General features: G+C 42.1%; 1 protein-coding gene across 1 annotated transcript in view; it reads right to left on the bottom strand.

Annotated features, from left to right (window-relative positions):
- LOC134354662 (pappalysin-2-like) overlaps positions 1 to 17478 on the bottom strand; it is a 407928-nt gene that overhangs the window by 71512 nt on the left and 318938 nt on the right. The window contains exon 18 of the mRNA XM_063063752.1: positions 13515 to 13647. Within this exon, the coding sequence (XP_062919822.1) occupies positions 13515 to 13647 (133 nt within the window). The remainder of the gene's footprint in view (positions 1 to 13514; positions 13648 to 17478) is intronic.

Here is a 17478-nt window from a genome sequence, read left to right as displayed (position 1 = left end):
CTCGAGTCTCATTTGTGGTGTAAAATGTATCAACCAGTATATGGACAGAAGAGAGTTTACCCTCATTACTGATCATCAGCCACTAGTGTCCATTTCTAAACTATAGAAGGGTGTTCCACTAAAAGTAGCAGCAGAAATGTAGAGATGGGCTCTGTTTCTTGGAAGACACGATTACAAGATCAAATTCAAGAGGATGACTAATCATGGAAATGCTGGTGGATTGTCCCATTTACCCTTGCAAAAGGAAATACCCAAAAAAATTATAAAAAGAGGACTCTCTTCTTGACATATTCTCCCCAATGCAAGTTGAAAGTCTCCCTATTACTGAAGGGATGATCCAAAGGGAAACCAGAAAAGGCCCCACACTGTCTCAGCTCTACATGGCCACCCAAAATGGTTGGAATATGTGGCCAAAACTCCAGTTCCCTATTTTTACCAGCACTGGGATGAACTTGCCTTTAACAGAGGTTGCCCTTTGTGAGGATTGAGAGTTGTTTCACCATCCAAGCTCAGAGCTAAAATGTTGGAGGAGCTACATGATGGTCATCTAGGCTTTGTCAAAGCTTTGTTTGGTAGCCTGGAATAAATCAGTGGATCAAGCAGCTTGTCATGCACTATTTGCCATGCCAACATGTCTAGAAGATGCTGAGAGAAGCGTCTCTCTATCCCTGGAAATGGCCCTGGCAGAGGATTCATCTGGATTTTGCCGGACCATTCATGGCCATAAATTTCTTGGTAGTAGTACATGAAGCTACAAATTGGCCAGAGGTGTTCCCATTAGCTTCCACTACAGCGTCATACACTGTTGATAGGTTCAGAAGGCTGTTCTCAAGGACTGGTGTTCCAAAAAACTTTTGTCAGTGACAATGGACCACAGTTTGTTGTGGAACAGTTTCAATCATTCCTGAAATGAATGGAGTAAAACATATGACATCTGCACCGTACCAGCTACAAATGGCTTGGCAGAAAGGTTTGTCCAGAGTCTAAAGAACACACTGCAACTGGTATCAGCAGAACACACTACACTAACACTGAATCAGAAGCTTGCTAATTTCCTCCTTGCATATCTCAATGCAGCACACTCCACAGCCAATAACTCACCAGTTTCGTTGTTTCTGATGCTCATGTTTGGATCTCCTCAGACCCAATCCCAGAAGGATTATCCAGGACAAACATTTGAGACAACTAAGGGCTTCTCAAACAAGGAATCTCGATATTCCATCCCAGGGCAAGTAGTGCTGATGAGGGACTACAGAGGTGACCAAAAATGGGTACTTAGAAAGATTAAGGACAGAATTGGACCACTCTCCGACACAATGGAGATTGTGTCTAATGTCAGCTGGAGATGGCACATCGATCAGTTGAGAAGAACAGAGTCAATTGCTCAGGAAGTAAGGTATCCAGAGCTGTCAGAACCATTTCCTGCAGTCAGAGTGAACTACTACAACTACCACCGAGGAGGCCCCAGAACCTGAGACTGTTTCACAGCTGCAGTCTCACCTGCCAAGCAGAGTGATCCTCCTTGTCCCACACACACACATCCCACTGCACAGAATGTACTGTCACCAGAGATATCAAAGATGGCTGACATAAGAAAGTCTTACCAATGGCTGGAAATGACAGGGCTGAGGGACAACACAGAGGCACTGCTCATGGCTGCACAAGAACAGGCGCTGAACACAAGAGCAATAGAAGCAGAGGTCTATCCCACCAGACAAGGCCCAAGATGCAGACTGTGCAAGGAATCCACTGAAACCATCCAGCACCTGGTAGCAGGGTGCAGGCAGGGACAGCCTACAATGAACAGCACAACCAAGTTGCAGGAATTGTGTACAGGAACATCTCTGCTGAGTACAGATTGGACACTCCCAAGTCCAGATGGGAAACACCTGAGAAGGTAGCAGAGAATGACAGAGCTAAAATCCTGTGGTACTTCCAAATACAGACTGATAAGCCGATACTGGCCAACCAACCAGACATAGGTATACTGGACAAGGAACGGAAGGAATCAACAGAAATAGATGTGGCAATCCCAAATGACAGTAACATCAGGAAGAAAGAATCTGAGAAGTTAGAGAAATACCAGGGCTTGAAAAAAGCAGATAGAAAGGATGTGGAATGTTTTAGAGTAATCTCAGAGGTGAAAGGAGCACTTGGAGCTGTGACACCTGGACTAGGAGAGTGGCTCCAACAAATCCCTGAGACAACATCTGAAATCTCAGTCCAGAAGAAGAGCACACTACTAGGAACAACAAGGATACTGTGCCAAACCCTCAAGCTCTCAGGTTGGGTAGAGAACCCAAGACTGAGGGAAAATATATATATATATATACATACACACACATACAAGGCCTCCATGAGTTGACCATGGACATTGCATCCTAGCTGTCTAGATGCACAAGCCTGGGATATACGATATGGAAAGCAAGCTGTTGTCCATGTAGCAAGCTCCCCTCTCTACACAGCTGATGAACCAAAAGACCAATACAGTTTTTTTTACCAGCAGCGTCGCAGGAGTTGCCAGTCAACATTGAACTCAATGTAAGGCTGCCTTAGGGACTCCAGCTCTGGGTTTACTCCCGAAGCCTTACCCGTGAGTGGGTATAGCCACAAGGCAGCAGAGGCTGATGAGCCCCATTCTGCTCCAAGCGACTGGTTTTAAGACACCAGTAACTCATCTTTGCCCCTTCTCCTGTCGGTAGAAACGGTTCGGTCAGGCCTAGTAGTTGAGCCACACGTAAGGGCCAGGAGCTGGGCTTGGTTCCCAGAGGTTATTTGAGGTGTATGCTATTAGGAGCATTTAACAGGTAGTGGGAGCTTGTCCGCATTACCAGCCCCAGCTCTGACAACCTTAAGAAAATATATACATACACACATGCACACACACATAGGGATATACACATATAAAAGCAGGGAGGAGTTTAGTGTATTCAGGATTCCAGCAATATTGTAAATATGTTGTTTGATTAAGCATTTTGTTGTTTATATAATTCATTATGGGTTGATGTAAGAAGTATGTGAATGGCATACATCATTATACCACCACATCATATGTGAACACCTCACTAAAGAAAAGGAAAGTAAAAAGCCGTGTTTCCTGGCTCCTGGGTTTTTTATTCATTGTTACGTTTTGGAGTTACGAAACATAATACCTCATAGTAATTTTTGGCTTTTGAGACCTTTCACCCAATTTGGTCCTCTTGAGCCTAAAATGGAATTCAAGTTAATCCCACTTCTACAAGAGAACAGGAAAATGAGAATAGACTTTATTTTTATTTGTTAAAGTGGACTCGGAAAAAATAGCTTAAAACATTATAAAAGCATTTGTTTCTTACCACAATGTGGGATGTTAGGATTTATAGGATCAGAGATAAAATCTTTCTTAAAATCTGTTTTAAAATAATCACTGAGATAGTAATTTGGTTAGATGGTCTATAGTTTAATGCAGCTGTTAGCCTGTTTGAAATAAAAGGGTTAAAATCTGAATTTTACTCAAATGCATTCATCAGTAAGATACCAGAAAGTCATGACACTCAATACAACCTACAAAATTAATAATGACCTGCTAGCTGGAAACTGCACAGGACTTTATTATTTGCATCCAATACGTAGGTTATCAGATGTAATATGTATAAAGAAGGGTGACCTATCTTCAGCTGACTCTTACCTCCTTGTGGGAATTGTGGACCCTTTGCCAGAAAATAATGTAATCAGGATTGATAAACAAGTTACTTCTGCCTAACGCCGTGTGGAAAAACAAATTCTGCACTGTAGCAAAAGTTAAAAATGAAATTTGATAGAAAGAACAGACTCATGGCAGATAATAGCTAACACAAAGAAGTGTGAGGTGATATATTTTGGAATTAACTCACAGAGCAGCGATATAAACTAAATATTAAAATTCTAAAAGGGTCATGGAGACAGTGAAATCTCAGGATATATGGGCATGAATCTTTGAAGGTGGCAGGGCAAGTTGGTAAGGAAAACCCAAGATTCTTGGCTTTATATAAGAGAAGCACTGAGTCTTAAAGCAAAAGAAATACAAAGACTTCAAGATCATTGGTTAAGCCTCAGCTACAATAAATGTCCAAATCTGGACATAAAACTTCAAGAATGATGTTGTTCTTAGGGGAACTGCTGATGGGATTTACTTAAGCAGTGCCAGGGATGAGTGGTTTCAGTTTTATGGAGGTTCCGCTATATACTCCTCAGAATTAGAAGTTTTGACACAACTGTTCAAAATCATGAATGATTTAGATAGAGTGGTTTAACAAAGGCTGCTTCCGCTGGCAGGATTGTCAGCAACCCAAAGGACACAGATTCAGGGCAATTGGCATACAAATCGGAAGCAAGATAAGGATTTTTTAAAAACATGGCCATTTGTTACGATTTGTTTTTAAACATGGTCATTTGTTATTATGTACTGCCTGAAAGGAAGCTGGAAGTAGAGTTGTTAATAACATTCAAAGTGAATTAGATAAACGTTCACGGCTTTTGAAGGTTATGGAGAGCGTGAGGGGGTGTGGGGTTAACTCTTCTGGGATGTACAAGATCTTATTTTCTGATATTGCTTCAATTTAAAAACACACGTGTGATCAATGACCACTTTTCAGGTGGTGAAACATGGATGAATGACATAATAGTATTGGCTCATCCAATGAAGAACATGATGACAAGACATAGGAATGTATTTCAAGATATTGTAAGGCTAAACATGAAATTTAATAAAGATGAATGTATATTTGAAGACCTTAAACTGATCTCTGTTAGTCATATCATCTCTAAAGTCTCAGCTGTTCTGCACATGCCACATCCACAGTGCAAGAGAGACGTGCAAAAAACCTGTGGAATGGTTAAATACCTGGATAATTCATACCAAATATTTTAGAAAAAGAAGTTTCATTTCTTGCAAAGCTACTCCAATGCAGCTAGTTCCAAGAAAACCCAATTCCTCCACTTATGATATCCATTTTCTTAATAGACTTGAGAAGCAATACATAAATGGGACTCACAGCTGCATCTGTACACAAAGCACATCCAATCCCTGGGGCCAGGGATTTCCCCATTACTACAACCTGTTTCTGTGCCTCACTTGCTTTTCCTTGGCAAACTCATCCCGACACGAAACAATATAGGTTTCAATTGTCTGCCTTAAAGTTACTATCACTAACCAAAATACTCAGGAACTGAGAAACATGTTTGATAATCCAACTGCTCCTCCTGCAATGTTAACTATTAAACAATTTCCATCCCTGACCACCTAATTCTGACCCACTCTTGAAATATGAACCTTCAGAAGCTTTCTGTAATCCTTCTTTAAATAAAAGGTCTCCAATTACTTTAATTTGAACCAGACTATCAATCAACCCAGACATTGTCTTTTGCACATTGGTTGCTTGTCCGCCCTGTTGAGGGCAGTCTTTCATTGATTTATTGTGTTTCTTAGATTTACTGTGAATGCCCACAAGAAGATGAATCTCCGGGTTGTATATGGCGACATATATGTACTTTGACAATAAACTTACTTCGAAGACAGCCACCCAGATCTTCCCATGCCACCTCCAAATGTTTTCCAGATTTTCTCTCACTTGGACTGCAGTACATCAAGAGCTGTTCTCAGTGTTTGGTTGTGACCTACTCTATCTTACGTACTCGGAGACTTTAGCTGTACAGCAGAGAAAATAGGCTAGCATCTGATCCCCAAACATCATTGGGTCTTACGCCATACTCCAATATTTAGGAGCTGGGTACTTACTTCTTCTGTCCCAACTATAGAGAAAACAGCTGGTGCATGTTTAGACCAGATGGGATCCTATACAGTGGAACACCAAATTATCAGGCTGAAAACTCCGGAACAGCTCAAAAGCAGAGTGACCCCTAAAGCACTATGTTCACTGGGACTGTATCCCAGACAGTGCAACCTCAGTGTGTGGCAAGACACAACAGAGAAGACCCACTTGTCCAGATTGGCCCCACTTCCTGCCTGTGCCACATGACAGTGAGCATAGGAATAGAATGAGGTGGAGGATAAATGCGTGGCTGAGGGATTGGAGCAGGGGCAGGGATTCAGGTTTCTGGATCACTGGGGACCTTCTCTGAGGCAGGTGTGACCTGTACAAAAAGGACAGGTTGCACTTGAATCCCAGGGGGACCAATATCCTGGCGGGGTGGTTTGCAAAGGCTATTGGGGAGAGTTTAAACTAGAATTGCTGGGGGGGGTGGGAACTGAACTGAAGTGACAGAGGAAGGGGCAATTGGCTCACAAACAGAGAAAGCTTGGAGACAGTGCAAGAGGAAGGATAGGTAGGTGATAGAGAAGGGACGTGCTCAGACCAATAGTTTGAGATTTGTCTATTTTAATGCAAGGAGTATTATGAAGAAAGCAGATGAGCTTAGAGCCTGGATCAGCACTTAGAGCTATGATGGTGTGCCCATTACAGAGACTTGGATGGTGCAGGGGCAGGAATGGCCACTTCAAGTGCCAGGCTTCAGAAGTTTCAGAAAGGACAGGGAGGGAGGCAAAAGAGGGGGGGCATGGCAGTGCTGATCAGAGATGCAGAAAAGGAGGAAGTCATGGAGGGACTTCATGGAGGGAAGTCACTACGGAGTCTCTGTGGGTGAAAGTTAGGAAGAGGAAGGGGTTAATAGCTCTACTGGGTGTTTTTTTATAGACCACCCAATAGTACAGGGACATTGAGGAGCAGTGAGGGAGACAGATTCTGGAAAGGAGTAATAATAACAGGGTTGTTGTGGTGGGAGAATTTAATTTCCCAGATATTGACTGGCATCTGTTTAGATGGGGTGGAGTTTGTTAGGTGTGTTCAGGAAGGTTACTTGACACAATATGTAGATACGCCTACAAGAGGAGAGGTTGTACTTAATCAGATATTGGGAAATGAACCTGGTCAGGTGTCAGGTCTCTCAGTGGCAGAGCATTTTGGAGATAGTGATCACAATTCTGTCTCCTTTACCATAGCATTGGAGAGGGATAGAAACAGACAAGTTAGGAAAGCATTTAATTGGAGCAAGGGGAAATATGAAGCTATCAGGCAGGAACTTGGAAGCATAAATTGGAAACATGTTCTCAGGGAAACGTAGTGAAGAAATGTGGCGAATGTTCAGGGGATTATTGCGTGGGGTTTTGCGTAGGTACGTTCCACAGAGACAGGGAAAGGGTGGTAGGGGACAGGAACCGTGGTGTACAAAGGCAATTGAAAATCTGATCAAGAAGAAAAGAAGAGCTTACGAAAGGTTCAAAAAACTAGGTACGATAGAGATCTAGAAGATTATAAGACTAGCAGGAAGGAGCTTAAGAATGAAATTAGGAGAGCCAGAAGGGGTCATGAGAAGGCCTTAGCGCACAGGATTAAGGAAAACCCCAAGGCATTCTATAAGTATGTGAAGAGCAAGAGGATAAGACATGAGAGAATAGGACCAATCAACTGTGACAGTGGAGAAATGTGTATGGAACCGGAAGAGATAGCAGAGGTACTTAATGAATACTTTGCTTCAGTATTCACTACGGAAAAGGGTCTTGGTGATTGTAGAGATAACTTGCAGTGGACTGAAAAGCTAGTGCATGTAGATATTAAGGAAGAAGATGTGCTGGAGATTTTGGAAAGCATCAACTTGGATAAGTCACCGGGACTGGACGGGATGTACCCCAGGCTACTGTGGGAAGCGAGGGAGGAGATTGCTGAGCCTCTGGCAATGATGTTTGCATCATCAATGAGGACGGGAGAGGTTCCGGAGGATTGAAGAGTTGCAGATGTTATTCCCTTATTCAAGAAAGGGAGTAGAGATAGCCCAGGAAATTTTAGACCAGTAAGCAAAGAGGCATGGGATCCAAGGGGACATTTCTTTGTGGATCCAGAACTGGCTTACCCACAGAAAACAAAGAGTGGTTGTAGACGGGTCATATTCTGCATGGAGGTCGGTGACCAGTGGTGTGCCTCAGGGATCTGTTCCGGGACCCCTACTCTTCATGAATTTTACAAATGACCTGGATGAGGAAGTTCAGGAATGGGTTAGTAAATTTGCTGATGACACTAAGATTGGGGGTGTTGTGGATAGTGTGGTGGGCTGTCAGAGGTTACAGCTGGACATTGATAGGATGCAAGACTGGGCTGAGAAGTGGCAGATGAAGTTCAACCCAGATAAGTGTGAGGTGGTTCATTTTGGTAGGTCAAATATGATGGCAGAATATAGCATTAAGGGTAAGACTCTTGGCAGTGTGGAGGATCAGAGGGATCTTAGGGTCCAAGTCCATAGGGCACTCAAAGCTGCTGCACAGGTTGACTCTATGGTTAAGAAGGCATACGGAGCATTGGCCTTCATCAATCATGGGACTGAGTTTAAGAGCCAAGAGGTAATGTTACAGCTATATAGAACCCTGGTCAGACCCCATTTGGAGTACTGTGCTCAATTCTGGTCACCTCACTACAGGAAGGATGTGGAAACTATAGAAAGGGTGCAGAGGAAATTTACAAGGATGTTGTCTGGATTGGGGAGCATGCCTTATGAGAATAGGTTGAGTGAACTCAGCTTTTTCTCCTTGGAGCGATGGAGGATGAGAGGTGACCTGACAGAGGTGTACAAGATGATGAGAGGCATTGATCGTGTGGATAGTCAGAGGCTTTTTCCCAGGGCTGAAATGGCTAGCACAAGAGGGCTCAGTTTTAAGGTGCTTGGAAGCAGGTACAGAGGAGATGTCAGGGGTAAGTTTTTTTACACAGAGTGGGAGTGCATGTAATGGGCTGCCAGAGACGGCGGAAACAATAGGATCTTTTAAGAGTCTCCTGGATAGGTACATGCAACTTAGAAAAATAGAGGGCCATGGGTAAGCAAAGGTAATTTCTAAGGTAAGGACATTTTCGGCACAGCTTTGTGGGCCGAAGGGCCTGTATTGTGCTGTAGGTTTTCTGTGTTTCTATGTTACCCTGCATGGTGGCAGTCATTGGCTAAATCATCTCTTTTCTAAAGATACATGTGAGATAAAGTTTATGCATGGCAAAGAATAAGACTGCTACTGTTCTACCAAAGCAAATGTTCTGTTCTGTCTGAAGAGCAGTTTGAAATATCAGTGTGATCATTTTATTTCACAGAATTGCGACATCATTGGAGTAGGCCATTCAACTCAAAGTCTTGAAAATTATATTCCCTCAAATGCTCATTCAATTCCCTCTCAAAACCCTAAACTGCTTAGTCGCTTCATGCACACATTCATTTTGATAATCTAACTGCTTGTCTGAAGCTGCACTAATTTAAGTTTCAATACCTTTCAGAGTGTGAGAATCACATCATAACCACCCAAAGCAAGGAAAGTCTCCCATCCCCTGGTATCTGTGAAAAAGGTAATAGATTAGATTCAAGATTGATGCCATAGCATCTGTCATTCACCTGACCCTGACACATCCAGAAAACAAGGACACAAGTCAGAATGCGGTTTCTGGATTTTAGTTCAGCATCCAACACTATTGTCCCAGAGACCTTGGTGAACAGACTCCTTACTTCTCAGTCTAAATACAACACTGTGCAATTGGGTCTTTCTAACCAAAGACCTTAGATAGTCAGGATGCACAACTGCTGCTTCCTCACCATCATCCTCAACATGGGTGCCTCCCACGGATGTATGAGAGCCTATTGCTATACACTCTGCTCACACATGACTGTACAGCCAAACACCTGAGCAACCGCATCCTCAGGTTCGCCAGTGGTGGGGCTCATCATCAACAACAATGAGACAGCCTACAGAGAGGAGGTGGAGAAGCTCTAGGCCCGATGCCAGGCAAATAACCTCTTCCCTAATGTCAACAGGACAAAGGAGATATTTATGGACATCAGTACTCACACCACACACACCCTTCTTTACATCAGCAGCACAGCAGTGGAATCTACAGGCAGTTTTAAACTCTTCAGAGTGCACATCACACACAATCTCTCACTGTCCCGGAACACATTCTGCACAATCAGGAAAGCTCACCAATGCCTCTACCTTCTGAGAAGGCTAAAGAGCGCTGGACTTTGCGCATCTATATTCATGTTACACTACAGATGTGCAGTAGAGAGCATCCTAACATGCTGCATTACTGTATGAAATTGCACTATGAAATGGGAAGTCAAAACTGCCCAAGGTATTCCAAGCACCAGCTTACCTGCAATTGCTCATGAACTGTTTGTCCCATTCCCATCAGGGAGGATGCTGCCTGGTTTAGAGAGTATGCATTATGATCAGAGATTAAGGGAGCTAGGGCTTTACTCTTTGGAGAGAAGGAGGATGAGAGGAGACATGATAGAGGTGTACAAGATAATAAGAGGAATAGATAGAGTGGATAGCCAGCGCTTCTTCCCCAGGGCACCACTGCTCAATACAAGAGGACATGGCTTTAAGGTAAGGGGTGGGAAGTTCAAGGGGGATATTAGAGGAAGGTTTTTTACTCAGAGAGTGGTTGGTGCGTGGAATGCACTGCCTGAGTCAGTGGTGGAGGCAGATGCATTAGTGAAATTTAAGAGACTACTAGACAGGTATATGGAGGAATTTAAGGTGGGGGCTTATATGGGAGGCAGGGTTTGAGGGTCGGCACAACTTTGTGGGCTGAAGGGCCTGTACTGTGCTGTACTATTCTATGTTCTATGTTCTATGTACATAGCATCCACACCAGGACGACCAGACTCAAAAACAGTTACTTTCCCCAAACAGTAAGACCGATCAACATCTCCATGCACTAACTCCACAACTACTTTATAATTTCCCATTAGTCATCTTATGTCCAGGCACTCCTGTGCCTAGCATCACTTCATGGACATACAATCAATATATGTACAATGTATAAGTTATCTTACGTATTTATATATTTTTTAATTAATGTGTAAGATCTTTATCTTATTGTGTTTTTGTGCTGCATCTGATCTGGATGAACAATTATTTCATTCTCCTTTACACTTGTGTACTGGAAATGACATTCAACCTTGAATCTTGAATGTCAATGGAGTCTTGACTTCCCTGTTTACCTTATTTTTTCTGCCTTGATGATAGCCAATAGGAGAAGCTTATGTCATTGGTTAGATTTATAATTCATACAGGAGTATAGTGAGATGGACAGAGGAGAAAAAAAGAGAGAAAAAAGGGGGGGGAAGTAATAAATAAATAAGGGATGGGGCATGTACCCCATCCCTTATTTATTTATTTATTTATTTGTTTGTTTGTTTGTTTATTAGTATATTTTTTCCCTTTTTTTCTCTCTTTTTTCTCCCTCTGTCCCTCTCACTATAACTCCTTGCCCATCCTCTGGGCTCTCCTCCGCCTTTCTTTCTCCCTGGGCCTCCCGTCCCATGATCCTCTCCCTTCTCCAGTCTCATATCCCTTTTGCCAATCAACTTTCTAGCTCTTGGCTCCATCCCTCCCCCTCCTGTCTTCTCCTATCATTTCAGATCTCCCCCTCCCCCTCCCACTTTCAAATCTCTTACTAACTCTTCTTTCAGTTAGTCCTGACGAAGGGTCTCGGCCCGAAATGTCAACTGTACCACTTCCTATAGATGCTGCCTGGCCTGCTGCATTCACCAGCATTTTTTGTGTCTGTTATTTGAATTTCCAGCACCTGCAGATTTCCTCGTGTTTGCATTTTTAAATTGAATCTTAACCACTTTATTTACCACATCCAATGATTCTGGGACCTTTCATTGTCTCTTTGTTCCTCAGTCTTCCCTCAGGCCCTACTATTCATTGTGCATGCCCTAACCTCTCAAAATGCAACACCTATTACATATTAGGATTACATTCCATCTGCTATTTATCTGTTTTTCTCAGAAGAACACAGAACACAAGAGAAAACAGCATCACACGGCCACTCAGACCCTCAAGCCTGATCATGGCTAATCTGCCCCAGGCCTCAGTTCTTCTGTGCCAATTCCACATAGCTCTCAATTCATCCACCTTTCATAATTTAAACTACTTCCTTTATAAGTACCTATCAAGGATCAAAGCAAGCTACAGAGAGTTGTAAACTTAGTCAGCTCCATCATGGGCACCAGCCTCCATAAAATTCAGAACATCTTCAAGGAGTGATGCCTCATAAAGGTGGCGTCCGTCATTAAGGACCCCCATCACCCAGAACATGCCCTCTTCTCATTGCTACCATCAGGAAGGTGGTATAGAAGTCTGTAGGCACACACTCAACAATTCAGGAACAGCTTCTTTCCCTCTGCCATCCAATTTCTGAATAGATATTAAATCCATGAACACTAACTCATTACTTCCTTTATTTCTAATTTTGCACTACTTATTTAACTATATATATATCTCATACTGTATACTTACGGTAATTCAAAGTTTTCTTTTCTTTTCTATTATTATATTATTATGTATTGCATTGTACTGCTACTGCAAAACCAAAAATTTCATGACATATGCTGATGATATTAAACCTGATTCCAATTCAGATTCCAGCGACCATCTCCTCCAGAGAAGAGAATTCCTGAGACTGGCGATCTTTTTGTGAGAAGTTCTTACATATCTTGGTTTTAAATGACTGCCTCCCTTTTAGACTGTAACTGTGACCACTTATTTGGGACACCTCCACCAGTGGAAAAATATCTCAATATTTATCAACTGATCAATACCATGTTGTCGCCAAAAATTACTCTCCTGACTATCAGTAACATTACTAATTTACATGTCATCTCCAAACTTATTCATCACACCCCCTACATTCACATCCAAACATTAAGTGTCCCAGCACTGCTCCCAGTGATACACCACCACTCACAGTCTTCCAAGCAAAAAAAGGACCACATCAACTGCACTGTCTTCATCAATATACTTTATCTCTTTGAAAGATTCATTTGTTAATCAGTCAAGATCTCTTGTTAACAAAGCCATGCTATCTTTGATTATTTCCTGCTATTCCAGCATAAATTAACCTAGTCCATCAGCACATTTTTCCACTAACTTCCATAATAGTTACATTATACATACTACCCTTGAATTATTCAATTTATCACTAATTTCTTTTTGATTATAGATACCACTTTCACTGTTTGCAAGTCATCTGTAGGCAGCGAAGCTATGAAAATCTCTCTTGGATCTCTGCAGTTTCCTCTTTTGCCTCCCTTTCCAGCCTGGGATAGATCTCATCAGACCCTGGGTATTTATCTGTCCTTAGGCCCACTGAGACATCTTATACCCCCTTTCTAATGGTATCTTGTTTCATCCTCGCTGAATTCTTTCATACTAAGACATTACCATTAATGTTAGGGCTTGATCCTAAAGGAAACCCTAGGAGTGTGTGTGATGCAGGATGCTGTCTTCTGAGACTTGCACCAGCACTTACTTCTAGAACATGGGAATAGTTAACATTGGAAAAGTTGCACACTCTAGAAATCTGCCTCAAAATATTTGGCAGATTACTCAAGGTGAAGTGCTTCACATTTGCATTGGTTTGAATTCAGCATCTGTAAACCTGAAAAGCACAATTCTTACAAGAATTATAGAAATGATTTGTGTATGGTTTCAGTACCTACTGCATGGCCATCAGCACAAAAATACTCCACCAAATTTAGTTCTGGAGGAGGCAGGCAGTCTCTATGCACCACGTCACATAAGTTAAAGTCGTCTGTCCATGTGCCATCTTTAGTGCAACGAACTGGACCCTAAGGAATTGGAAATATAAGAATATTATGTCAATAATACTGGCTAGTACATTAATGTTAAGTGTCAACTTATGTCTCTCTCATTTTCTTTAGCGCATATATCACAGTGTTGTGCCACCCAGACAGAGCGACAATGCAACCAGGTGCACTCACTCCATAGGCAAACTTGCACATTAAAGGGTGCAATGAGAAAGGATTATATCCCAGAAAATTCATGATGTAGAAATACAGTGGGCCAAGTAAAGGGCTAACAAATGAGACAAGTCAAGAGTGAAAATAAATTTAATATCCCCACAACAGACACTAAACTGGTGGGCTCAACAAAAGATGGAGGAATATACTCTTTACTTAATGTTCTAGTTATAGGACACAACTGGGAAACAGCACTTAGCATGCTGTGTATAGTACTGGTCTCCTTATTCAAGGAAGGATGTTAGTGCACTAGAAGTTGTTCAGAGGGGTTTCCAAAATCAACAGCTGAAATAGTAGATTAGTATAGATACACCAGAATGTGGAACTAAGGAATGGTAGGGAACAATCAATTCAGGCTTGATCCTGTTAAGGGCACAGCAGATTTGGGGGGGGGGGGGGGGGTGAAGAATTACACCCAAGATGTAAGAGCAAGTCAGCCGGTCAGACAGTATCTATGGAAGGGATGAGTGTCCTATGCTAGCTCCTAATTTGTACAGAGTTTGGAAAATGCAGTCATAAAAATTTTCTGGGACAAAATTGTGGCATCAACAATTTTGTGGAACAGTAAGTATTTTATAAGAGACAAAGTTTAATAGGAAGCTTTAAGTAAAGTGTCACTGATCTTAATATATTTAATTTTAAGCTACATCTCAATATACAACAAGTATAAGAGAGGCAAGAGTGGACATTAAGCCTCTGGCAAATGATGCTGGAGAAGAAGAAATGAGAACACAGAAACTTGGAACAAACTGAATATTTTGTGTCAGTCTGCATTGTGTTAGACACCAGGCAACTTGCCAGAAGTTCATGAGAGACAGGAGTAAAAGTAAGTGTTGTCATTATTACTGAGGAGAAGGTGCCCGGGAAGCAAAAAGGACTGAAAGTGGATAGATCACCTGTCAGGGATGGACTACAATCCAGGATTCTGAAAGAGGTAGCTGAAGAGATTGTGGAGACATTAGAAGTGATCTTTCAAGAATCACTAGATTCTGGAGGACTGGAAAATTGCAAATGTCACTCCACTCTTTAAGAAGGGAGGGAGGCAAAAGACAAGAAATTGTAAACCGGTCAGCTTGACTTCAATGTTTGGTAAGATTTTACAGTCCATTATAATGAGCTTTCAGGGTACTTGGAGGCACATGATAAAGCATGCCAGAGTCAACATGGTTTCATTAAGGGGAGATCTTGCCAGACAAATTTGTTGGAATTACTTAAAGTAACAAGTATGAAAAACAAAGGAGAGTCAGTGGATATTGTTTACTTGGATTTTGAGAAGACCTTTGACAACATGCCACACATGAAGCTGTCTAACAAGAGAGGAGCTCATGATATTACAGGAAAGATACTAGCCTGGATAGGAGATTGGCTGAATGGCATGAGGCAAAGAGTGGGAAGAAAAGGGCCTTTGTATGGTAAGGTGCTGGTGACTAGTGGTGTTCTGCAGAGTTGGGTGTTGGGTCGCTACTTTTCATGTTACAGAATACAGTACAGGGGGTTCAGTCATGTAATTTGGTAGTAGGAATCATGCTGAGGCTTTATAAGACATTAGTCAGATTATATTTGGAAAGGCAAGCCAATGATTGCGTGCAAATGCAAACAGAGCAAAGACTTAAATTGTTCCACAGAGGCAAAATTCAAAAGGGCAAAGGATGCAAGACTGAAGGTGCTGTATTTAAATGTGCGTAGCATTAGGAATAAGGTAGACAAACTCGTGGCGCTGTTAGTGTTTGGTTGGTATGACTTTGTGGGCATCACTGAGTCATGGCTAAAAGAAGGCCATCGTTGGGAGCTTAACATCAAAGGTCATACTTCGTATCGAAAGGACAGGGAGGAAGGCATAGGTGGTGGTGTGGCTCTGTTGGGAAGAGATGGAATTACATCTTCAGAAAGAGGTGACACAGGGTCGGAGAATGATGAATCATTGTGGATGGAGTTAAGAAATTGAAAGGGTAAAATAAAAACATTATGGGAATCATATATAGGTCTCCAAATAGTAGCCAAGATGTGGGGTTGAGATTGCAAAGAGAGCTGAAAAAAGCATATAATAAGGGTGATGACACAATTGTAATGGGGGACTTCAATATGCAAAGGGATTGGGAAAACCAGGTTGGTGTTGGATCGCAAGAGAGGGAATTTGTCGAAAGCCTATGAGATGGCTTTTTAGAGCAGCTTGTGCTTGCACCTACTTGGGGAAAGGCTATCTTAGATTGGGTGTTGTGTAATAATCCAGATCTTATTAGGGAGCTTAACATAAGGAACCCTTAGGAAGCAGTGATCATAATATGATTGAATTCATACTGCAATTTGAGAGAGAGAAACACAAGTCACATGCATCAACATTCCAATAGAATAAAGGAAATTACAGAGGCATAAGAGAGGAGCTTGCCCGGGTGGATTGGAGGAGGATACTGGTGGGGATGACAGCAGAGCAGAGATGGCTGACGTTTCTGATAATACTTCACAAGGTACAGGATAGATATGTCCCACAGAGGAAGAAGTTATCAAATGGCAGGGGTAGGCAACCGTGGCTGACAAAGGAATTTAAGGACTGCATAAAAGCCAAGGAAAGGGCATATAAGGTAGCAAAAGTGAGTGGGAACTTGGCTGATTGAGAAGTTTTTAAAATCCAACAAAATGCAACTAAGAAAGTTATAAGAAAGGAAAAGATTAAATATGAGGGCAGATTAGCCAATAATATAAAGCAGGATCAGTTGTATAAAGAGTAAAAGGGAGGTGAGAGTTGATACTGGACCACTGGAAAATTATGCTGCTGAGGTAGTAATGGGGGACAAAGAAATGGCAGATGATCTTAATGAGTACTTTGCATCTGCCTTCACTATAGAAGACACTACCAGCATGCCAGAGGTCCATGAATGTCAGGGAGTAGGAGTGAATGTTATTGCTATTACAAAGGAAAAAGTGCTAGGCAAACTCAAGGTCTTAAGGTAGATAAGTCACCTGGGCCAGATGGACTACATCCCAGAGTTCTGAGAGAGGTTGCTGAAGAGATAATGGATGCATTGGTCACAGTCTTTCAAGATTCACTTGATTCTGGCATGGCCCTGGAGGACTGCAGGACTGGAAGATTGCAAACATCACTCTTTAACAAAGGAGGATTGCAAAAGAAAGGAAATTATAGGTCAGTTAGCCTAACCTCAGTGGTTGGGTAACTTTTAGAGTGTATTATTAAGGATTTGGTTTTGAGGTGCTTGGAGACTAATGGTAAAAAGTCAAAGTCAGCATAGTTTCTGTGAAGGGAAATCTTGCCTGACAAATCTGTTAGAGTTCTTCAAGGAAGTAACAAGCAGGGTGGACAAAGCAGAGGCAGTGGATGTCATTTACTTTGATTTTCAGAAGGCTTTTGATAAGGTGCCATACATGAGGCTGCTTAACAAGATAAAATCCTGTGGCGTTACAGGAGAGATACCGGCATGGATAGAGGAATGGCTCACAGGCAGGAGGCAACAAGTGGGAATAAAATGAGCCTTTTCTGGTTGGCTGTCAGTGACTAGTGGTGTCCCTCAGGGGTCAGTATTGGGACTGCTACTTTTCACATTGTTTGTCAATGATTTGGATAATGGAATTGATGGCTTTGTGACAAAGTTTGCAGATGATATTAAGATAGGTGGAGGGGTAGGT

The sequence above is a fragment of the Mobula hypostoma genome, chromosome 12 (genome assembly GCF_963921235.1).
Source record: "Mobula hypostoma chromosome 12, sMobHyp1.1, whole genome shotgun sequence".
NCBI lineage: Eukaryota > Metazoa > Chordata > Chondrichthyes > Myliobatiformes > Myliobatidae > Mobula > Mobula hypostoma.
This window is presented reverse-complemented; position numbering and strand designations above follow the sequence as displayed.